At 42.5% G+C, this 24,433-nt stretch overlaps 1 protein-coding gene across 1 annotated transcript; it reads right to left on the bottom strand.

The window, feature by feature from the left end:
- Positions 1–56: 56 nt before the first annotated feature.
- aldh6a1 (aldehyde dehydrogenase 6 family, member A1) lies at positions 57–24,429 on the bottom strand. Its single transcript, XM_063044273.1, is given in 13 exon segments — positions 57–2,062; positions 6,627–6,725; positions 7,898–8,077; positions 10,699–10,880; positions 11,647–11,836; positions 12,385–12,506; positions 12,810–13,112; positions 13,494–13,572; positions 16,171–16,332; positions 18,904–18,978; positions 22,178–22,219; positions 24,222–24,329; positions 24,331–24,429. Coding segments are annotated over 13 exon segments (1,746 nt in total). The 3' UTR covers positions 57–1,957.
- Positions 24,430–24,433: the final 4 nt, after the last annotated feature.

Raw genomic sequence — 24,433 nt, 5'->3', positions numbered from 1 at the left:
ACTGCATTTAAAAGATGCAAAAGAAAAAATGTTCTAGTATCCATAAAAATCACAAAGATGATGCAATATTTTTAATTTGTCAACCTACATCAAGTATATTTCACATGATTAAATACAGTACAGTCCTCATGTACACCCAAATGATCTTCCCCTCGCCCACCCCAACTGAAGGGTGATAATGCATAACTAACTTATCTTCTGTTATATCTGCCTAGATGCATTGAAGTCAGATTTATTGTCCGCATGAATTCAAAACTTGAGTACAAAAATCACATTGTCTGTGTAAAGATACCAGTATATTGGTTACACAAGCAACAGAAAGTACCATCCATTAACATGCCAGTTGCACACAATATTGTTACCTCAACTAGACACGAGGAAGACCAAGTTATCATCAATTTTTTTTGGGAGATCTGTGATATTCAAGTCAGTTGTTTGTTGTTGAGCCAGACTATGAACAGGGCTGCAAATAAAAAACGTTTAAAAACAGTTTAGAATTAAAAGTCTTTCTACAATGTTGTTTTTGCATGAACGTCATCCACATATTTGTTCTGAAGATTGCCATTTTGTTGGAGTGAGGGCTCATTGATTCCACCTCCCCTACAGTACCACTCAGCAGCAAGCAATGACAATGATATGAAATGGAGAATTAGTCCTAAATGAAATGTTGGAGAAAGTGAACTAGGCAAATAGCAGTTTGAACTGTGGGCAGGACAGAGAGCAGCAGGTTAACTTTACTTAGTGATTATCCAGTTATGTGCTACATGATCAGAATTTGCTATCCACCTTTCCAGCAGAAGCTGCTGCATACCATTCACCAGACAGAACCATGTCAATGCCACAATAACTGTGGCTCTGCTGCTTGCCCTGAACGGGACCTGGTTTCTCAAATGTCCCAATTTGAGTTTGTTTTGACCTGTCTTTCACAGTATCTCACCAGACAAGGGACTGACCTGAGCCACTACAACAACTCATTTTCATCTAACTTTGCCGGAGTGTACTAGTCTGAAACTCTCTCCCAAAATTAATCATTTTCTTATTAAGGTTATTGGCATATAAAGCACAACAGTTAAAATTAAATCACATTTTCATAACTATAAGAGTGCATTTTATATAGAAAAGAATCTTAGTCGCATTTGCCTTTTACTAACAATTGCTGTTCATAACTATATGGTTTCCTTTCCACTTACTGGAACTACGAGAACATCCTTTTAGAACAGAGATGAGGAATTTCTTTAGCCAGAGTAGTGAATTTGTGGAACTCATTGCCACAGGTGGCTGTAGAGGCCAAGTTATTGGGTATATTTAAGGCAGAGGTTGATAGATTCTTATTAGTCAGGGCATAAAGGGATACAGGAAGGAAGAAGGCAGGAGATTGGGGCCGAGAGGGTAAATGAATCAGCCATGATAAAGTGGCGGAGCAGACTCAATGGGCCAAATGGCTCTTGTATCTTATGGTCTTCTATAATGACTAATAACAAAGTTAAAATAATCATTACAATACCCATACAGTTGCAGAATTCATAATTTTTTCGGCCACTTCAGTTACATTCTCAACAAGCTGCAAAGATCACGTACTTCCACATACATGTTTTAAATCACATCTTGAGAGAGTAAACTAAGCAAACAAAAGCTCAAGTTGGACAGGGAAGAGAATTACATTTTTTTTTTGTTTAGCATTTTGCTCCATTTATGAACAGTTGAGTTGTCTGATTAGAAATTAATTTTTCTTTACAGATCAGAAACACAGTAGGGATGTTATGTTCAAAGTTGCCAGGGTATTCAAGTGATTAGTTTCCCACCCCTTTCCATTCCTGTGCACACCTCTTACAATCACCCAGGGTTAAGTTGCACCTTCCCCACTCATTTCCATCTTAAATTCTCCACTGGTCAGATCAGGAAAGTCAAGACCAAGCAGTGTGCTGAACATGCAGCTTGCCATTTCAGTAACATGAACTTAGAGTCCCATTGTTGGCATGACAACAGCTGGGCTGGATAAAGTTGAATCTTCTTCCTTCCACTGTGAGGTTACAGTCTTTATCTGAGTGTAAAACTGAATGCCCTGGAAAAGTAGAAAAGCAGATGAATTAAACGTATATATAGATGGTACTGTTCCTGAAGAAGGGCCTCGGCCCAAAATGTCAACTGTTTACTCTTTTCCATAGATGCTGCCTGAAGTTCCTCCAGCACTCTGTGTGTTGCTTTTGAGAAAATGTTAAGCTATTGATCAATGGATAAGCTTTGGGCATCCATCTTTCATTTGATTAGTTTCTGACCAGGGTATTCTACTTTTTAGTTTTACTCTAGAGATTTTGAGGTGCGCTGGCCTGTTACAGCCGCTCCGACTAGTTTTCTTACTTTTTTAACTTGCGTTATTTGTTGTATTTTTTCCCCCCCATGGTAACACGTTAAAGCTGCACCCTCTCTAACATGCTGGTGGAGAGAGTTTTATTTGGGTTTTTAGCGCTGGAAATAGTTACATTCGGACACGTCTCATTAGCGGGGCAGCAGTATGGTCACATTGTTTATTCCAGGGACCAGCTGATTGCGCTTATGCCGACCGGTTTAGCAAACAGAGCAGCAGACACCCCTACTGAGATCTGGAGGAAAACACAGAGGATGCAGAGGGGGATTAAAAAGGCGAGGGAAGAGGACCGGGTCAAGACAACAGAGACTTATGGAGAAGCGGAGTTATAAGCCGTGTCTCCCCTCTCTCATTATGGGCAATGTGAGATCTCTGGGTAATAAAATGGACGAGTTGATGGCGCTAGCCAGGAGTCAGAGAACATTTCGGGAGAGCAGTGTCATGTGCTTTACTGAAACATGGCTGCACGAGGACATACCCGACCAAAGCGTTTCCATAGAGGGCTTCCAGACCGTTTGGGCTGACCAGAATTGCACTGAGAGTGGTAAGCGTAAAGGAGGGGGGCTTGCTGTTCTGGTTAACAACAGATGGTGCAATCCTGGTCATATTACGATCAAGGAACGTGTTTATAGCCCAGATATTGAACTTTTTGCTGTTGGACTCCGGCCATATTATTTGCCAAGGGAAATCTCACATGCAATTGTGGTTGCTGTGTACATCCCTCCCTGTCAACCCGACGTCGGCGTGTAACATCATTTACACCGTCATAGCCAGATTACAAACCCAGCACCTGAGTGCCCTCATTACCATCTCGGGTGACTTTAACCAGGTTACCATGGCTAGAATATTGCCTAACTTCACGCAGTGTGTCAGCTGTACAACCAGAGGGGAGAGGACTCTGGACTTGATGTACGCTAACGTTAAGGATGCATACAGCTCCTCTCCCCTCCCCCCATTGGGAAGGTCAGATCACAACCTGGTGCATCTCAAACCCTGCTACGTGCCTCTGGTGAAGAGTAAACCTGCAACCTCGAGGACAGTGAGGAAATGGTCGGAGGAGGCTTATGAGGCGGTCCAGGGTTGTTTTGAGGTGACAGACTGGCAGGCACTCTGTGAGCCACATGGAGAGGATATTGATGGGCTCACAGAGTGCATCACTGATTACATCAACTTCTGTGTGGACTGCAATGTTCCGGCAAGAACTGTCCTTTGTTATTCAAATAACAAGCCATGGGTAACAAAGGACATTAAGGACATCTTGAATGCTAAAAAGAGGGCGTTTAGAGATGGAAATAGGGAGGAGCTGAGGACAATACAGAAGAACCGGAAAGCCAGGATCAGGGAGGCTAAAGACAGGTACAGGAGGAAGCTTGAGTGGAAACTCCAGCAGAACAACATGAGAGAAGTCTGGAGTGGGATGAGGACCATCACTGGGTTCTGGCAAACTAACAACAGAGGAGCTGAAGGCAGTGTGGACAGGGCTAACGAACTTAACCTGTTCTTTAACAGATTTGACATTGTGGCCCCTGCCCATGCCCCACATGATTCATCTGTTGTCGGCCCCCAACCAACACATACTCCACTCTCCCCTCCTACCCCTCCTCACAGCCCCCCACCTGCACCATGACTACACCCCTCCCCCACATGAAACCACCACCGTGGGCTTCACAACTGAACAGGTGAGAAGACAGTTGAAATGTCTCCACCCAAGCAAGGCTGCAGGCCTGGATGGTGTCAGCACCAGGGTGCTCAAAGCCTGTGCCCCTCAGCTATGTGGAGTACTTCACCGTGTCTTCAACCTGAGCCTGAGTCTCCAGAGGGTTCCTGTGTTGTGGAAGACATCCTGCCTCGTCCCTGTGCCGAAGACGCCGTGCCCCAGCGGCCTCAATGACTACAGACTGGTGGCATTGACCTCCCACATCATGAAGACCCTGGAGAGACTCGTTCTGAAGCTGCTCCGGCCTATGGTCAGACCACACTTAGACCCCCTCCAGTTCACCTACCAGCCCCGACTAGGAGTTGAGGATGCCGTCGTCTACCTGCTGAACCGTGTCTACGCCCACCTGGACAAGCCAGCGAGCACTGTGAGGGTCATGTTTTTTGACTTCTCCAGTGCGTTCAACACCACCCGCCCTGTTCTGCTGGGGGAGAAGCTGACAGCGATGCAGGTGGATGCTTCCCTGGTGTCATGGATTCTTGATTACCTGACTGGCAGACCACAGTACGTGTGCTTGCAACACTGTGTGTCAGACAGAGTGGTCAGCAGCACTGGGGCTCCACAGGGGACTGTCTTGTCTCCCTTTCTCTTTACCATCTACACCTCGGACTTCAACTACTGCACAGAGTCTTGCCATCTTCAGAAGTTTTCTGATGACTCTGCCATAGTTGGATGCATCAGTAAGGGAGATGAGGCTGAGTACAGGGCTACGGTGGGAAACTTTGTCACATGGTGTGAGCAGAATTATCTGCAGCTTAATGTGAAAAAGACTAAGGAGCTGGTGGTGGACCTGAGGAGGGTTAAGGCACCGGTGACCCCTGTTTGCATCCAGGGGGTCAGTGTGAACATGGTGGAGGATTACAAATACCTGGGGATACGAATTGACAATAAACTGGACTGGTCAAAGAACACTGAGGCTGTCTACAAGAAGGGTCAGAGCCGTCTCTATTTCCTGAGGAGACTGAGGTCCTTTAACAACTGTCGGACGATGCTAAGGATGTTCTACGAGTCTGTGGTGGCCAGTGCTATCATGTTTGCTGTTGTGTGCTGGGACAGCAGGCTGAGGGTAGCATACACCAACAGAATCAACAAACTCATTCGTAAGGTCAGTGATGTTGTGGGGATGGAACTGGACTCTCTGACGATGGTGTCTGAAAAGAGGATGCTGTCCAAGTTGCATGCCATCTTGGACAATGTCTCCCATCCACTACATAATGTACTGGGTGGGCACAGGAGTACATTCAGCCAGAAACTCATTACACCGAGATGCAACACTGAGCGTCATAGGAAGTCATTCCTGCCTGTGGCCATCAAACTTTACAACTCCTCCCTTGGAGGGTCAGACGCCCTGAGCCAATAGGCTGGTCCTGGACTTATTTCCATCTGGCATAATTTACATATTATTTAATTATTTATGGTTTTATATTGCTATATTTATACTCTATTCTTGGTTGGTGCAACTGTAACGAAACCCAATTTCCCTCGGGATCAATCAAGTATGTCTATCTGTCTATCTAAATTCAATACCAGTCTGCTGTGAGGAAGCTCAAAACCAAAGGAACAAAAATTAAAATAATTGAACAATGAATGATTACAATGAAGTCGATTACAATGAAGTCAATTACAATGAAGTATCACCCCAAATGGCAATGAGAATCAATTGACATGGGGAAACCATGCACAAGGATGGATGTGTTGAGTGATCAGTGGCAAGGAATGGGTAAATGGCAACTGAATTCAGGTCATGGAATTGCACTCAGAATGGGCAATCCTCCTCTGATCAATTTTTTGCCAATATAGACAATATAGCATGTGAGAGCCAGAATCTGTTCCTCATGAAAGTAAGTATTACATGTATCTGAAACCTTTTTAGAAAATGTAATTTTAACCTCTCTTCCATTAATATGGAGACACGCCTGAAATTCCTGGTTCTTTATCTTTTCACGCTTCTTAACAACACTTGGTGGGTGACTGCCATGTCATCAGGATCTAAAATGCAACAAACTGGATCCCAAACCCAATGTGTACCAGATGCCTGACACAGTTTGACCAAAGTTGTGTTGGTTAAACTACTTTGAAGGTTATATCTACATTTAGTATTCATTATTTAGAGACAGACTGTTCTAGTCCACCAAACTGCACAGCAATCCACCCATTTAACATTAGCCTAATCAGAGGATTATTTACAATAACCAATTAACTTATTAATTGGACTGTGGGAGGAAACCTGAGCACCCGTAAGAAACCCACATGGTTCACGGGAATGTATAAACTCCTTACAGACAGTGCCAGAACTGAACTCCAAACTCCAGAACCCCCTGAACTGCAATAGCATCATACTAACCCGTATGCTCCTGTGGCTTTGAACACAAACTGGAGAGGACCATCTGATTTGCCCCAAGCTTTTCTAGTTCTGCAGAGCCCTTAATTTTCTGATCTTAGAAAAAATATATTGACCTTTTTTTTAAAAAATAATTCCAATGACCCAGCCTTCAAAAACCAGGTGGTACTACACACAATTGTGTTGGGGATGAGCATACATACCTGTTTGCCGTAAAAATTGGTATCACCTCTGAATGAGCGCCTTGATCCAGTGAATGAGAACATGGGCAGTGGAACTGGGATAGGCACATTCACTCCAATCTGAAAATATTACAGACAGTTACAAAAGATTAAAACAGTCAGAACAACATCAAAATAGATGCTCTCTCTGCAGTAACTGAGGGCTGTACATCCCTGTTTGCAATTCTCAATTATCAAGATGCTTTGAAACATTGGAGAGTTCAAATGAGGGGGAAACCATGGCAGCAGCTGAATTGTAAAATGAGATTATAGAGAGTAAAAAAAAAGCAAAACCAGCTAGCCTTGATGATTCTATACAAAGGTGTAAATCTAAGTTCCAGTTACTCTGTCAGTTTAATGTAAACATTAATTTGCCCTTGGAGACACAAGAGACTATAGATGTTGGAATCTGGAGGAACCTAGCCCACCAGGGAGCATTTACAAAGGAAACTGGACCATTGTTATTCAGGTGAAGGCACTTCATCTGGATAGGATCTTAATCCCAAAATGTCATTTGTCTGACCTGCTGAGTTCATCCAGAAGTTCTTTTGTTTTGCATTAAACTGCACTTTTGCATCCTGGATACATGTTAAGGCTGGATGACTTTGGGTATTACATTATCAAAATAACATTATACTGATTGAGTTTGCAGTAACTGACTGAACACTGTAGAAGCTTTAGGTAGCAGACAAATAATGGTTTTTGTCATCTTTTATTCAGAATATCTTGCAGAATTCTGAAGGTCCATCTAAATAAAACTCTAGTGCCAGAGAGATACAGCACAAACGCAGGGATTTCAGCCCACATTGACCACTACTCTACCCATTTACAATGGTGCTATATATTTTCTCCACGCTCTCTCTAAATGCTACCATTCACGTACATACTCAAGGCAATTTACAATGGCCAGTTAACCCACCAACCTGCATGTCTTTAATATGGGGGCTAACTAGGGAAGCTGGAGGAAACCCATGTGATCATGGGGAAAATGTGCCAACTGCACACAGACAGCAGCTGAGATCAAGAATGAACCCGGATATCTGGTACTGCAACGAAGCTGAGCCATTAGCTGCACTGCTGTGTTATTAAAGTCTTGTCAGTCATATTGAATTGTTTCCTCCCAAAACAGTTTCAATAGTTTAATCAATAATTAAAATGTTGTACTTTGAAATCAATCAGCAACCAGCTGTAACTAAGGTTAGGTCCGTGGAGAACCATTCAAGTAAACTTGCAACCCTCAATTTAAAACACACCTGCCCAACGTCAACTTGGTGTGTGTATTTACGAGCTGTGGCACCATTGGTGGTGAAGATGGCAGTGCCATTTCCGTATGGATTCTGGTTGATGATATCAACTGCTTCATCTAGCGTGTCTGCCTCAAGGACAATCAGGACTGGGCCAAAGATCTCCTCAGTGTAGCATTTCATATGAGGCTAAGGAGGAAAGAGGAGAAAAACAATTTAATGATTTTATACACATTCTACTTTGCTTCATTGATCATCCTAACAGATGGAGTTAGGTAGTCTGGTCCTACTTCTGCACCAAAACGCTGTCTATCTCATAGAAATCTAAACTGGCCCAAAATCCCCAATCTCTAACGAAGAAAGCTTAGAAAAAGGATCGCATTTTCTCTTCGTATATGATGAATAAACACTTCTTAGGCTTCCAGCTGGGTACAGTTATCCGTTATAACTTTAAAATAAAACTTAGTTTTATTTGTGACATGTACATCAATACAGTGAAATGTGTTGTTTGCATCAAATTAGTGATCAGCACTAACATAACTTGCCCACAGCTTACTAACCCTAACCCATGTGTCTTTGGAATGTGGGAGGAAACCAGAACACCTGAAGGAAACCAAGGTGCTCATGGGGAGAATGTACAAACCTTTTACAGACAGTTGGAATTGAACCCCAATCTTTCAGCTGGCACTATAATAACGTTATGCTAATCGCACCACTTTCGTGCCACCCTTAACTTTGATTTACACCGGTGCCTTTTGAAACAAATTTAAATGTCACCATCATTTTCATGTTACTTCTACTGGTTCTTCCCTGCAGACCTCTAGTTCATTCAGCCCTAAAATCCTTCTGAAGTCGGAATCAGCCAGCTTCCAGTCTGTAGCTCAGGAGAAAGTGGCAACCTTATTCTTGAACCTTCAATAGAGTCAGGAAAATATTTCAAAGTTGGGGGTAGTTAGAGCTTTTTAACCTGATAAAACAAATGAATGATTTAAACCCCTTCCATCCACATTTATACGTGCAATTCATTTACTGGAACATACCCAGAACTCTGATCATAACAAGATCTTACTTTAGGGTAATTAGCTAGTGTAAGGGGTTTCTTCTTTTATGTTAGAACATAAAACATAATAGTACAGCACAGTACAGGCCCTTCGGCCCACAATGTTGTACTGACCCTCAAACCCTGCCTCCCATATAAGCCCCCACCTTAAATTCCTCCATATACCTGTCTAGTAGTCTCTTAAACTTTACTAGTGTATATGCCTCCACCACTGACTCAGACAGTGCATTCCACGCACCAACCACTCTCTGAGTAAAAAACCTTCCTCTAATATCCCCCTTGAACTTCCCACCCCTTACCTTAAAGCCATGTCCTCTTGTATTGAGCAGTGGTGCCCTGGGGAAGAGACGCTGGCTATCCAGTCTATCTATTCCTCTTATTATCTTGTACACCTCTATCATGTCTCCTCTCATCCTCCTCCTCTCCAAAGAGTAAAGCCCTAGCTCCCTTAATCTCTGATCATAATACACACTCTCTAAACCAGGCAGCATCCTGGTAAATCTCCTCTGTACCCTTTCCAATGCTTCCACATCCTTCCTATAGTGAGGTGACCAGAACTGGACACAGTACTCCAAGTGTGGCCTAACCAGAGTTTTATAGAGCTGCATCATTACATCGCAACTATTAAACTCTATCCCTCGACTTATGAAAGCTAACACCCCATAAGCTTTCTTAACTACCCTATCCACCTGTGAGGCAACTTTCAGGGATCTGTGGACATGTACCCCGAGATCCCTCTGCTCCTCCACACTACCAAGTATCCCGCCATTTACTTTGTACTCTGCCTTGGAGTTTGTCCTTCCAAAGTGTACCACCTCACACTTCTCCGGGTTGAACTCCACCTGCCACTTCTCAGCCCACTCCTGCATCCTATCAATGTCTCTCTGCAATCTTCAACAATCCTCTACACTATCTACACCACCAACCTTTGTGTCGTCTGCAAACTTGCCAACCCACCCTTCTACCCCTACATCCAGGTCGTTAATAAAAATCACGAAAAGTAGAGGTCCCAGAACAGATCCTTGTGGGACTGCGCATGTTAATCAAAATGGCTTCTTTGTTATGTTAAATGCTGAGAAAGTTCTTTTGCTAGCAGTTTGCTTGGGTTATATTAGTATTAACAGAGCGAGTGAACCAATGGGTGTCCGTGTTATTCTTTCTTGGGGTGATATGCTGTCTCATATGGCTGGGAAACGGGGATATGGCGGGGAGTTGGAGGAGAGACCGGGAGGACGACGGATGTGCTGGGGGTGCTCTGGTCCATCACTCTGGGTGGTCCCGAGCTGCGAGTCGAGTGGGTCCGAGTTGATCGCAGGGGGAAGAAAGATGGTCCCGAGCTCCAACTGTGTGCACGAAGAAATTGAACTTTGATAAGTGTGGCACCTTTTTCATTCCTTTTTTTAAAAAAAAAATTGTACCTTTATTAATCTCATAGTCCTAGTAAGATTTATAAAACGTAAGTTGTGTGCTGGCTGATGATTGATGTTTGAAGCCGAATCAGGTGGCATTACACAGCAACCGACGTAATCAGGAGACAAGGGTGAGCGGCGGATGGGGTTTCCCCTACATAAATACGAGCCAATATAGCTGAGCGTTACACTAGCTAGTACAACTGTAAGGTAGAGGGCATGAAGATTATTCCATCCATAACGTTTCTCAGTGACTGGTGCTAGCTTCATCGGTGATAAACATCCATGTTAAGGACCAAATTGAAACAAGTTGTCTTGCATTTAATAAAGGGCCAACTTACCTTGACTCCAGCAAGGATGGTGGGTCCTACAAAGTTGCCATTTTCATATCCTTTCACCTGGATAGTCCGTCCATCCAGCAGTAGTGTAGCACCCTCGCTCAACCCACTCTGGACCAGGTCACACACCCGGGCTTTTGCCTGAGGGGAGATGAGGGGTCCAAGGTCTGCATCTGGCTGGTCACCTGGTGTCAGGAAGGAAAAATGTTAAGTACATAAATCAACTAAGTGAATCCTCACCCTTTCAGAATGTGGGCAAGTCTACTTGAGTCAAGATTGCAAACAGAGCACGTAACAAGCAAGATACTTTTCCTCACTCTTCCATCCCTCTTACAGTTTCTACAAGTGTCAGGATGGCGAGAATCAGGTTGATTATAAAGGAATCCAAAGGGAAGTGGAAAGCAGAGAGGCAAAGGAAGTGTATGAGAAAAAGATGAGCTGTCAACTTAAATGAGAATTCAAAAGTGTTCGTGAAGCTTATAAATAGTAAAAAGATAATACATGGAGGAGTGTAGCAATCAGGAAAAACATTGTAAAAGGTACTAAATGAGTACATTACATGCCATCAGTGGTGAAGAGGGTGCTTCCAAAACAATGAAGGTAGAGTTGTACAAAGATAAACTTGCTTCATGTCCAACAAGTTCTCACCAACTAACAAACAACCATTTAAACAAAACCTACATTAATCCCATTTTATTTTCCCCACATCCCTATCAACTTATCTTTATTAACTCGACTTTATGGACCAAATGGGAGACAGCCTAAGATTTTAAGAACCAAGCAGGGATAAAAATTGCACGGATACTGCACCGAATCTTCTAGTACTCCTTGGTTATAGAAGGTCATTGCAGAGGGATAGAGAGTGATAAATGTTCAGAAAAAAGTAGTAGACACCTACTGCATCATACTGTTTATACACACTGTATTAAACCAATTGAAAAACAAAGACACCTGCATTGACTCTCAATTTCTTCGCCTTTTCCACCAGTTCAGGCAGCCAAGTTTTAGCTTCCCCAACCAGGACAGCAGTACACAGAGCCATACAACGCTGCCCAGCTGCTCCAAAAGCTGCACCAACCAGCTGATTTAAAGTGTTCTCCTTGTTGGCATCAGGCATCACCACTCCATGGTTCTTAGCACCCTGAAAGTTCATAGTTAAGAGTGATAAGCAAGTACCACCCAATACCCTAAGAGTAAATACACAACCAAAGACAGACTGGAACAACAGAACTTCTAAAGTAATGCCTGTCTCAAAATACTAGTAATTTCAATCTATGAAACATTTACTAAACTGATTCCTTTAACTGAGTGAAATCCTGAAACTCACTCATTTGGGTGATGAGCAGTTTAAAACAGTAGAAAAATTCTATCAATCATGACCAGCAACAAATGCTTTAATTTAAACTGAGCTTTTTACAATTTATATCAAATAATCCATGGTTTACTTTTCAAACCAAGGCTTACATCAAGTTAGTTACAAGACTTTCTGCATATATACTGTACACTAATCAAATTTTAACAGGTCACAACAGAACACTGGTAAAACATACAGCCTCCACAAAGCCTGAAAATACAATCCTAAGAAAGTTAGTGCATTTATAGGTGGGCAGGAGGGCCAGGAAATAGTTTATTTATTTTTTCCTGTATACGAAGAAAGACCGAGTGGCAGGAAAGGTACAAAATATTCACCATGTTGGACTGTACTCTCTTGCCGTTTTTGGAGCCCCTTGTGTAGATGTACTCGCCAGCCTGATTGGACCCCACAAAGCTGATAGCCTTGATAGCTGGGTGATCACAAATAAAGTTCACAGCTGGAAATAAAATGAGAAATTACTACATTATTCTCTTTTCTCAACAATGCTATAGCAAGGATAAAAAGGTGCAATCTGAACATGAAGGCATGCAATCCTCAATCAAACATGCTAAAGGGGTGTACAACCTTACACCAAGCTTTGTGTGCTGAAATGCAAGTAAATGTAACCATCTATTATCCTGTATTGTAAAATTGCAGTTACTTGACACTACTACATCCCATGTCTAAAATGTTTAAGAAATTATTACAGCTTTGAAGTTAATTTTCATAAACAATTTACAGATATGCTTTAGGTTTTTACCGTCATGTTGACCATGGATAATATTAAGTGTGCCATCTGGAGCTCCTGCATCTTGCAATAACTTGGCCAACAACATGGCAGCTCCAGGTACTCGCTCTGATGGCTTAAGCAGGTAGGTGTTTCCACAGACCAAAGCCACAGGGAACATCCATAGTGGAATCATGGCTGGGAAGTTAAATGGGGTGATGCCAGCACACACTCCTAATGGCAAACGGTATGTGAACGTGTCCATGTCTTTGGTGATGGAGGGCAGGGTCTCACCAAGCATGAGAGACGTGATACTGCAAGTATGCTCAACAACCTCTGTGGGAAGGAAAGGAAAGCAGAGATTTAATATACAGGACAAATAAATACCCCTAACGCAGCTATAAACTTGAAAAAGATGAGCTACCTGAATAGTATTTTAGAAAGTATTCTCAAAAGTATGTGGCAAACTAATACAATGAAAAGAAAAGATAAAGTTGTCTCTACATCATGATTTGGAAACAATACCAGAAAGATTTTGTAAATATTTAAAGGAAAAGCAAAGGAAGAAAGATAGGAGAAAGTTTAAAACAATATGAAAGTGATGGGCCAAAGATTTTCTCTCATCTATGATTACCTTTGTGAATTTCTATTCAAGGCTAAGATTTCAGTAGGAAAGAAAAATACACATCATTATTTAAAGTTTTACACTTCACTTACGCAAGCCCCTGAAAACATCCCCTTCAGCATCTGCCAAGGTTTTTCCTTGTTCTTTTGTAATGAGCTTTGCAATTTCTCCCTGTTAATAAATAAAATAAATTAAGATCTGTTTGAATGCACAGAGAAAGAAATCACTTTTTGCACCATAGCATTAACAATGTTTATACAGAATAGAGAAGTCTGCACTCAGGAGGGGTTAAGCCCATGATTTGAAAGACGCAAGCTCTTCTGAACTAGCATAGGGAGATGCTAATAAAACACTTATCTGGTGAAAAGGAAAACCATACCACGAAGCTGCAATTTAGTCTAACCTTTGAGTAGTAGACTGACAAAATTGGGTACCCATTTAAGTCAATTGAAGATTCTAAGTTTCCCATTAAATGAGGCTTAATTTACCCTTTGTTATTGTGTAGCTCGGAGTAATTGGTTAAAAAATATACTAGGACCTCAATTAACATTTAGGATGTTTTTTGGGAAATGAGAGCATGAAATGTTTGAGCCCTTTGCATACTGTGCTAAATAAATCAGCTCTAACAGGGGACATTAGATACCATGCTCTCATTGATTGAACACAAAACATCATTGTCATATTTAGCGAGCTGGTAACCTGCTTTGTCTCGATCTCTCGTTTTGTGTTATCAAGTATCTCGGCAGAAACTCTAATTTTCGGAGCAGACTTGTGGGCTGAATGGCCAAATTCTGCTCCTATGCCTTATTGTCTCTGTTTTCCCCTAGACAAGTAGTGCTATAGTTGGCAAAGAAACTATCAGCCATGATTGAATGGCAGAGCAGAAGTGACAGGCTGAATGGCCTAATTCTGCTTCCACATCGAATAAGTATATAGTGAAATAAAGAGGCCTGATGGATAGTTAGTGGGTCCAACAGCAGGAAGTCGGGAGGTTAATTTTCGCTTTGACCGAGAGAACAAGGTCACCCTCAAAGTGGATATCCCACCTGGTGAACTGCTTCTCTCACTTACCACCTCCGATGTTTGTGCCACCCTGAGCAGGGTGAATGTACGGAAGGCAGCTGGTCCGGAGTGTGCCATGTGCTCAGAGTCTGTGCAGGGCAGTTGGCCAGGGTCTGCACGGACATTTTCAAACTGTCCCTGGCCCAGGCAGTTGTCCCCACAGGCTTCAAGATCGCCACCATTGTGCCAGTGCCGAAACATTCCACTACCACTGGCCTGAATGATTTCCGCCCAGTTGCACTCACCCCCATCGATGCAAAGTGCTTTGAGAGACTGATTCTATTGCATCTGAAATCCTGTTTGCCCACTACCCTAGACTCCCATCAATTTGCCTATCGCACCAACAGGTCTACAGAGGATGTCATCTCCACAGCACTTCACTCTGCCCTGACCCACATGGACAGCCCCAACTCTTACGTCAGAATGCTGCTCATTGACTTTAGTTCGGCATTCAATACTGTGATCCCCTCCAAGCTGATCGCCAAACTTTGCCAGCTTGGTATTAGCTCATCCCTCTGCAATTGGACCTTGGACTTTCTGACTGACAGACCCCAATCTGTTAAGTTAGACAACCTCTCCTCCTCCATTCTCACCCTGAATACCGGTGTGCCTCAAGGCTGTGTGCTGAGCCCTCTTCTGTACTCCCTTTTCACCTATGACTACGTTCCTCTACATGGTTCTAACTCCATAACCAAGTTCACAGACGACACCACGGTGGTTGGCCTGATCAGAGGGGATGACTAGATGGCCTACAGGGACGGGGTCCAGCACCTGGCTGCATGGTGTACCGACAACAACCTGGCCCTTAACACCCAGAAGACCAAGGAGATTATTGTGGACTTCAGGCATGCTAGGAGCCACACTCATGTCCCCATCTACATCAACTGTCCACATTTCCAAGGATCTCACCTGGTCCCTGAACTCCTCCATCCTGATCAAAAAGGTGCAACAGTGCCTTTATTTCCTGCAGAGCATCAGGAAAGCTCACCTCTGTCCCAGGATACTGACGGACTTTTACCGCTGTACCATTGAGAGCATACTCACCAACTGCATCTCAGTGTGGTATGGTAATTGTCCCGTATCGGACCGCAAAGCACTCCAGCGTGTGGTGAGAACTGCCCGGTGGATTATTGGCACCCAATTGCCCACCATTGAGAACATCTACCATAAACGCTGCCTGGGCAGGGCAAAAATCATTATAAAAGGATGCATCTCACCCTAACCATGGACTTTTTACTCTCTTCCTATCTGGTAAGTGCTACAGGAGCCTCCGCTCCTGCACCAGCAGGCACAGGAAGAGCTTCTTCCCTGAGGCTGTGACCCTGCTGAACCTCACATCACAGCGCAAAGCAGTATTGCACCCATATTGTACTGTCTCAGTACTTTTATATTTGTGTGCTGTAACACTTACTTTTTATTTGCAGTTATTTTGTAAATAGCACCATTCTTTTGCACTTCTGGTCAGATGCTAATTGCATTTCATTGGCTTTGTATCTGTACTTGGCACAATGACAATAAATTTGAATCTAATCTAAAAATAACATTCCCAAACTATCTCAATGAGGTTACTTTTGATAAATAATTAGACGGAACTCTTGTGCAATTAAACAAGTCAGTTGTTTACTCAGCATTCTTCATCTCACCACCTCCACCTCAATTGTTTCCCTGAAACTCAACTCGGTAGCACATTTATTCCACATGACTCACCAGGTTTTCTTTAATCAGTTGCTGGTATTTCAGGAAAATCTGCTGCCGAGTCAGTACTGACGTTTCTGACCATGAAACAAAAGCTCGCTCACAGGAACTCACAGCTGCAAGCATCTCCTCCTGAGTGGCCTTTGGGACTTTGCCAATCACTTCACTCGTTGCCTAAAGGTAGACAAGTGAGACACAAGAAACTGTATTTCTGAAATTAAATATAGCCCTGGCAAGGGCACACCTGTACACAGGTCTGGTCTTCCTATTCATGGAAGTATAACTTGAATATAATGAAGGCTAACTCCTGGGATGAGAGGATTGTCCTATCAAAAACAGCTAGGCAATTTGGGTTTGAAATCCTTGCCATTTAGAAGAACGACAGGCAACCTTATTCATATATACAAGATCCTAAAGGGGTTTGACAGGGTTGACGTTGAGATGTTTACACTTGTGAGAGTCACAAACAGGAGGATATAATTATAAAATAAGGGGCCATTAATTTAAAATCATGGTGTATAGAAGTTTGAAATGATTGAAGAATTGAAGGCTATGAGGAACTGGCACAGAAGAAAAGTTCAGACCAGCATAGATTAATCATGGTCATATTGAATGTCAGGCAGGCTGGAGAGTCCTGGTGACCCATGTCTGCTCCTATTTTCTGTGTTTACCACATTAATTCCTGGGGATGGAAGCACTGCCCTCTGATGAGAAATAAAGAAGAGTGGACTTATAAACGTGAAAGAATGAAAGGTAATCACTTTGAAAACGCTTACTGGGCTTGACAGAACAGATGCAGGGTTGATGCTTCCTCTGACTTGGGTATTTAGAACCAAGGATCTTAATAAGGGCACAGCAATTCAGAATATAGGTAAGATTAAGTTTCCCAATCGCAAGGATTGCGAATCTGGATTTTTTTTGGCAGTGGAGGCAAAGATTTTTGGATAAAGAAATAATGGGAAATGGACTGTGTTACAAGATGAAATAAATAAGAGGCTAGGCAAGGATAGTCAAAGGGCTACAGATGGAAGATTATAGCCTGTTCAGTCACAGGTACAATTGTCACCACCACTGAGGGCGTCGCTGGATCTGGAGATAATATTGTTCAGGTTCTTCAGAAACCACAAATGAGGCAGAATGCTGGAGGAACCCAGCAAGTAGGGCAGCATCGGAGAGGAATAAACAGTCAAAGTTTCAGGCTGAGACCGTGAAGTCTTTGAGGATGAAGGGTTGCAGTTTGACCTGCTGAGTTTCTCCAGCATTTTAAGTGTGATGCTCAGGATTTCCAGCATTTGCAGTATCTCTTGTGCTTATGGTTACAGAACCTTATAAGATGTTCATCATAGTACAGGTCAGATAGGATCAGCCTATATCAGATAAGTAACACAACAAGAGGGAAGCAGCACAAGGACTCCCAAGCCCCTTTGCACTTCAGATTTTTGAATTTTCTCCCCAGTACAGGGGATTTTCAACAACGGCTTCTTCTCCACTGCTGTCAGGTACTTGAACCAGCGAGAAAAACACTAACATGTGTTTGGACAATATTTTTTTTCTTCTCTTAACCTATTCGAACGTTGTTATTTGCTTATATTGTCATGCAAGTTTCATATATTTTATTAACTTAAATTTATGTTAGCTTGTGTTTGTCATGTTTGCGATATTCTGTGCCATTGTTGTAAAGCTATTTTTCCTGGCATCCAAACTTGGGTATGTTGTTTTCACAACAAACTTCAACTTGGCTTATTCCAGCTTTGATTTCTTATGCTTTTAAATGGTATGAACAATTGAATCTCTGAACTTTCAACAAAGGAAGTTGCCTTTATCTTTCCCAAATGTAAAATACAGCAGTTACAGGCAAGTGGTTCAGTGGGAAAATTGCTGCATGCCAATACACAAAGCAAACTCAGAGTTAAAAGGAACTTTCAAAACAATACTGCACACACTTATTGATGTGCCACAGAAAGTATCCTATCCAGACATATCACAGCTTGGTATGGCATCTGCTCTGCACAAGAACGCAAGAAATTGCAGAGAGAGTTATGGGCAGAGTTAGGTCCATCATCATGAAATCCAGCCTTCCCTCTATGAGCTCTGTCTACACTTACCACTGCCTCCAGAAAGCAGCCAGCATCATAAAAGATCTCTCCCATCTTGGTCATTCTCTTCCACCGTGCCCCCCCCCCCTTCAGACAGAAGATACAAAAGCTTTAAAATATATACCATTAGGCTCAGCAGCACCCACCTGGTGTTAAATACATTATAGATGAACAACAAGATTGATCTACCTCATTGTGACCCTTGTATCTTACTGTCTACCTGCAATGCTTTCTCTAGAACTACAACATGAACTGCATTCTCTTATTGCTTTTTCTTTCATATCACCTTGAAGTACTTATGCTTTGAAATGATTGGAATGGATAGCATGGAAACAAAATATGTGCCAATAATAAATAACATTTTAATACATCCCTCATTGATTTCTCACTTTTATTTGTTGCACAAATACAGATTGTTCACAAAGACTAACAATACTTCTAGCATAGTTCAATATGCATTTAAAATTTTCTTAATTTGTTTTAAAACTGTAAGTGGAAGGCTTCATAGAATATACACAATTCAAGGACTTTTCTTTTTCTAAAACTGAACACCATTTCTTTGCTGATAACCTGTGTGGGTTTTCCAGTTTAAATACTGGGTGAATCAGCTATCTTAAAATTTAAATCAAATATAAAAAGAGATACTCACAGGGTTGTGGACGTCAAGCCATTCAGAAGTATTTGATTCAATAAACTTTCCGTCAATAAATAATTTTGTTGTAGGCTGTAAAACAGAATGAGGTCAGTGGACGGTAATGCAGGGACACAATGCACAGCACCAATAGATTAAAATGATAGCTCTGAGAACACTACTAAAGGATGGTGGCACTTTATGTAGTTGGAGGTAAGGACAGCAATGGTCATGGGGAGAAGGCGAGAGAATGGAGCTGAGAAGGAAAATAAATCAGCCATGATTGAATAGCAGAGCACACTCGATGACCAAATTCTCATTCTGTAGTTCTTAACATTTACAGACAGAATCTATGCCTCCCGAGTTTGGCAACCTGAGCATTATGGGACTCTGTATGGAGCCCCAGTGGCAGTGAAATAGAAATGACAGTGGTATCTGTCATTCAGTTTGTCTGCAACTGTGAATATTTGAACACTGCCTGTTCTTTGAGTCACAGGCAGCTGGATTTGGTCCCATCTCATCCACTTATTCAACATGAATCCATCTCAAAGCTTGTCAAAGCTCAAAATTTATGTTTTTGCTGCCCTTTGAGGAACTTGAGTACCAAAAGCTCAGGGCCCTCTGAAGAAAAAAAAAGCCCCAGTTTTATATGAGCCATCCTTTACTTTTAAACAGTTTCTAGTGCTCCACTTTGTCCAGACCCTAAGAATATTATATGTTTCAATCAAGTCCCTTCCCATTTTTCAAAATTCCAACAAATTCAAGATTAGCTTATCCAGCCTTCCACACAAGGCAAGCAGCCTATTCCAGTTGCTTGTCTAAAACAACCTACCATAAGTTGCTTCCAAGGAACTAATACCTAATAACATATTTAACTTCATGTATGGGGTACTGCAGTGTACACATGGTTTCACTAATGACCAATCTCAGGCAAAACTTACCACTTTTGTATTAGATTCTGCCTCCACATCTTAAAAGGCACTTCATAAGATATAACATTTAATGTGCCTTCTAGAAATCGAAGTGTAGTACATCTCAGTTCCCAACTATGAAATGCTTCTTCATTCAAAGAAATCCAACAAATTAGTCAAACAGAATTCACGTATAACAAAACCATTTGCACACTACAGTACCTCAATACTTCGAATTTTTCTATATAGAATGCTGACTTGTTAATGTGAGAAAAGAAACATTCCCCTCTTTTATAATAGTAAACCATCTTGTGCCAATAAAAATGCACTGGCAAACTACAAACAGCAAGTTATTTTCTCAATGCACTGACTGATTGGCGATTCATTTACAGTACTCATTTCCTGTCACCACAGATTCCTAGTGAGTTTGCACAAAACATTAGTACTTGATGGCCCTGGCCTGGTGCTCATTGGAGCTTAGAAGAATGAGGGATAATCTCATTGAATCCTACCAAACATTGAAATGCCGAGAGGTTATTTCCAATAGTGGGAAAATCTAGGGCCAAAGGGCACAGCCTCAGAATGCAAAGCCCCTTTGGAACAGATGAGGAGGAATTACTTTGGCCTGAGGGTGGTGAATCTGTGGAATGCATTGCCACAGCTGTAGAATTCAAGTCATTGGCTTTATTTAAAGTGGAGGTTGATAGGTACTTGATTAGTAAGGGCATCAAAGGTTATTGTGAGGTCAGGAGAATGGTGTTTTGATGGAAAATATATCAGCCACAAATGAATGGCAGAGCTCACTTGATGGGCCATTCTGCTCCAGTTGCACAATCTATAACTAAGCATATGCTCCATTGGGTGGATGAGGCTTTCCCAGATCTGTGTAAAATTCCTGAGAAACAAAGGGTTAAGACCTATCGACCACCCAACATACTAGCAGTATGATGTAAGTATATAATTTAGAGCACATTGTCATTGCCACCACTCATTTCTTTGACTTACTGATCAATCTCAACTATTTAATGTGCCCATAAAATGGCTTTTTATTTTCAAGTCTCAGTCATATTTTTTCCCATGTATGCATGCTCAATATAATAAAGGGATAGGTCAGCAGGCTCGTCTGCAATTAAATAAGATTGAATATTTCTACTTCTCGCACTCTTCCTGCCAATTTCATTTAGTGTCCAACAATCTACGAATCTCTGAATAGGCATCCACTTCTCTTCCAACAGAAAATACAAGTTTACCATGAGTGAACATTTTTCATCTCCTTACCCAGAGTCTGTGACCCCTTATTCCTCTTCAGTTGAAGGAAATCATTTTTCAAAAAGGTTATTCTTCTTAATATGGTCTTATGCTATGCAAGCTCTCTTCATTGGAAGGACCTTCTCAGCATTTGCCCTTTCTTTGCTCAACACTTTCTTTAAAAATCTTTTGAATTTGATTCAAGTTTGCTATTCATCCAGTTATTATCAAGCTGACAAGATGCTGTTTTTTTAGGCATCCGTTAGTCTCATGAGACCTTGGATTTGCACCTTGGAAGGTTTCCAGGGCATAGGCCTGGGCAAGGTTGTATGGAAGATCAGCAGTTGCCCATGCTGCAAGTCTCCCCTCTCCACGCCACCGATGTTATCCCAGGGAAGGGCATTAGGACCCATACAGCTTGGCACCAGTGTCATCATTAAGTGCCTTGCTCAAGGACACAACATGCTGCCTCAGCCAGGGCTTGAACTAGCAACCTTCAGATCACTAGACGAACACCTTAACCACTTGGCCACGCGCCAACACTCAACACAAGATGCTCTAACACTGGCGGAAAGTCAGAACAAAGAAACTAGAGGTAAGATTACACCAGAATGCCCCAATGCTCCACTGATAAAAGTGCTAATTGTTGCTGAACTTTTAACTTTGTTTGAAACTGATTAATGTCAATAATCTTTTCACCAGGTAAAGTATACTTGCAATAAAAGTATAAACCTAACATGCATACCTATGTAACACACACAAAATGCTGGAGGAACTCAGCAGGCCGGGCAGCATCTATGGAAAAGAATACAGTCAACGTTTTGGGCAGAGACCCTTCGGCAGGAGGGTCTTTTCCATAGATGCTGCCTGGCCTGCTGAGTTCCTCCAGCATTTTGTGTGTGTTACTTGGATTTTCAACATCTGCAGGTTTTCTCTTGCTTGTGAATGCATATCTATGTAATTAATTACACAGCCCAGTGTAAAATTAACGACTTACACTCATGACTTAGCTTCAGGTGCTGGTACAGCACTCAATAGCAATTTTTGATATTTAAAAGTAAAACAAAACAAAGTCATTACCACTGAACAACTACTTTCATTGAATAATTGCACAGCTGCAGGTGTGAACTTACTGGAGATGATGAGTAGCACATCCGTCCCAAACATGGAGTGAGCTGGAACAAAAAGATAAAAACATCATAGTGTAGCTAAAGCTGATCAGCTGTTTAAAAATCCTGACCATCTTTTTTCACCTGCTCCATCAGGACTTCTTTGGACTGTATACATTTCTCTGGCCTATTTCTTCCTCATTTTCTTACAATCGCGCCACTTAATTTTTTTGGAGAATTCTGTGCTGGATGCAGAGGCTGGTGGGGTGGCAGGTGAGGACAAGAGGAACCCTATCCCTGGTAGGGTGGTGGGAGGATGGGGTAAGAGCAGAGGTGACTTATCCTTGCAAGTGGAACAAGTGCTACACCTGCCCCTATACCTCCTCACTCACTGCCATTCAGCACCCTAAACAGTCCTTCCAAGTGAGGCGACACCTCACCCATGAGTCTGTTGGGGGTCATATACTGTGTTTGGTGCACCTGGTGTGGCATCCTACATATCGGTGAGACCAAACGTAGATTGGGAGACTGACTGCTTCACCGAGCGCCAATGCTCCGTCCGCCAGAGAAAGATCTTCCAGTGGCCACCTATTTTAATTCTACTTCCCATTCCAATATGTCCATCCACGGCCTCCTCCACTGTCGTGATGAGGCCACACTTAGGTTGAAGAAACAACACCTTGTATTCTTGTCTGGGTAGCCTCCAACCTGATGGCATGACTTAGTGCAGCACAGCCCCTGGTGGAGGCTCTAGTGCAGTGGATTGCAAGAAGCTGCAGAGGGGCAGAGGGGTGCAGACTCAGCCAGAACCACCCCCCTCCGCGCACCATCAACGACATCTTTCCGAGATGGTGCCTCAAGAGGGTGGCATCCGCTATTAAAGATCCTCACCATGTCCTCTTCTTACTACCATCAGGGAGGCGGTACAGGAGCCTGAAGAGACATGGTCAATGTTCCAGGAACGGCTTCTTCCCCTCTGCCATCAGATTTCTTAACAACCCATAAACACTGCCTTACTAGTCCTCTTTGCACTTTTTTTTTGCAACTTACAGTTGTCTTATAGGGACCTGCTACCGCAGAACAAATTCCAATGAGAATAAACCTGATTTCCACGATATGTCTCTTACATTACTTTTCCGAAGATTTCCCTACATTGATATAAAAATCACCAGCTGCAATCTCCTGACTTATCTCCACCGTCCCTTTCCAATAGGGAACAAAATATTCACGCACTTTCAGGAAAACAAGAGCAAAAGATGCTCCAGAGTTGTGAACCAAAGACAGACCTTTCCAGCAAGTACGAACCAATAAATAACAAGCATTGGAAGCCACCCACTAACGTTGACCTACAGGGTTGTTTCCAGGCGAATGAACTACAGACCTTGAATACAAAATAAAAAGGAATCTGCTTTTCTTTCAGACATTTCGACCAGAAGCTGCAAGAAACAAAGATTTCTGCGGGGAAAGACATCAGAATCGGTGACAGTTAAACGATTAATTAGTTGCAACCTCAAAAAGCCCTTGGTCGTGAAGCACTAAGGTAGAACTATAATAAACAACGCCAAAAAAAAAGACAACTGGATTTTCCTTTCAGGGAAATCACTGGAAAGCGACTGAAGTTTGCAACCTGATCATTAAAGACGAGAAAATTAAAGGGGTGGTCTACAACTAGATGTGAAAAAGTGCAAACTCCCTTCACGCAAAAATGGCGACTTAGTTTCTGCAACAGAGTTTGCAGAGGAGTCACCAAACGAACAGAAGCAAAAGTAATATAAAATTATGACATAACGAAATAAATCAGTACAAACCATGTAGACAGAACATTGTTGTTTCCGCTGGTTGGTAAATAGGGAACACACAAAAAAAACCCCAAAATGCCAACCACTCATATTGCTCACTGCCAGGTAGAGAGTTTGGATTAGCTCATTGAAGGCTGCAAGATGCGTTAGGTCTGTCTTGCACACAATTAAAAAAATAACCGCTATTTATCGCCAGAACACTAATAAGAAAGTCTCCAATGGTAATTTTTTCCCCTATTTCTACCTCCCCGCCTCTGCTGCAGGTTTACCTTGCGTCTGAAGGCTATTCTGAGGATTGCTGCCATGATTGAAGCGACCAGCCGATAACAGCTGAACGAGGGGAGACTGCCCACGAAAAACCGCGAAAGGCCGACCCAGCTGGGGGGCGGGGCCTCCTGTCAGCGCCTTGACGTAGCCGCGCAGCCTCCACCCACCGCCTCTTATCATTGGTCCACTCCGACGTCCATCCAAACCCATTTTA

This window comes from Mobula hypostoma, chromosome 1 (genome assembly GCF_963921235.1).
Source record: "Mobula hypostoma chromosome 1, sMobHyp1.1, whole genome shotgun sequence".
NCBI classification, from domain to species: Eukaryota; Metazoa; Chordata; class Chondrichthyes; order Myliobatiformes; family Myliobatidae; genus Mobula; species Mobula hypostoma.
The sequence above is the reverse complement of the archived record's forward strand: the minus strand, read 5'-3'. Positions and strand labels throughout refer to the sequence as shown.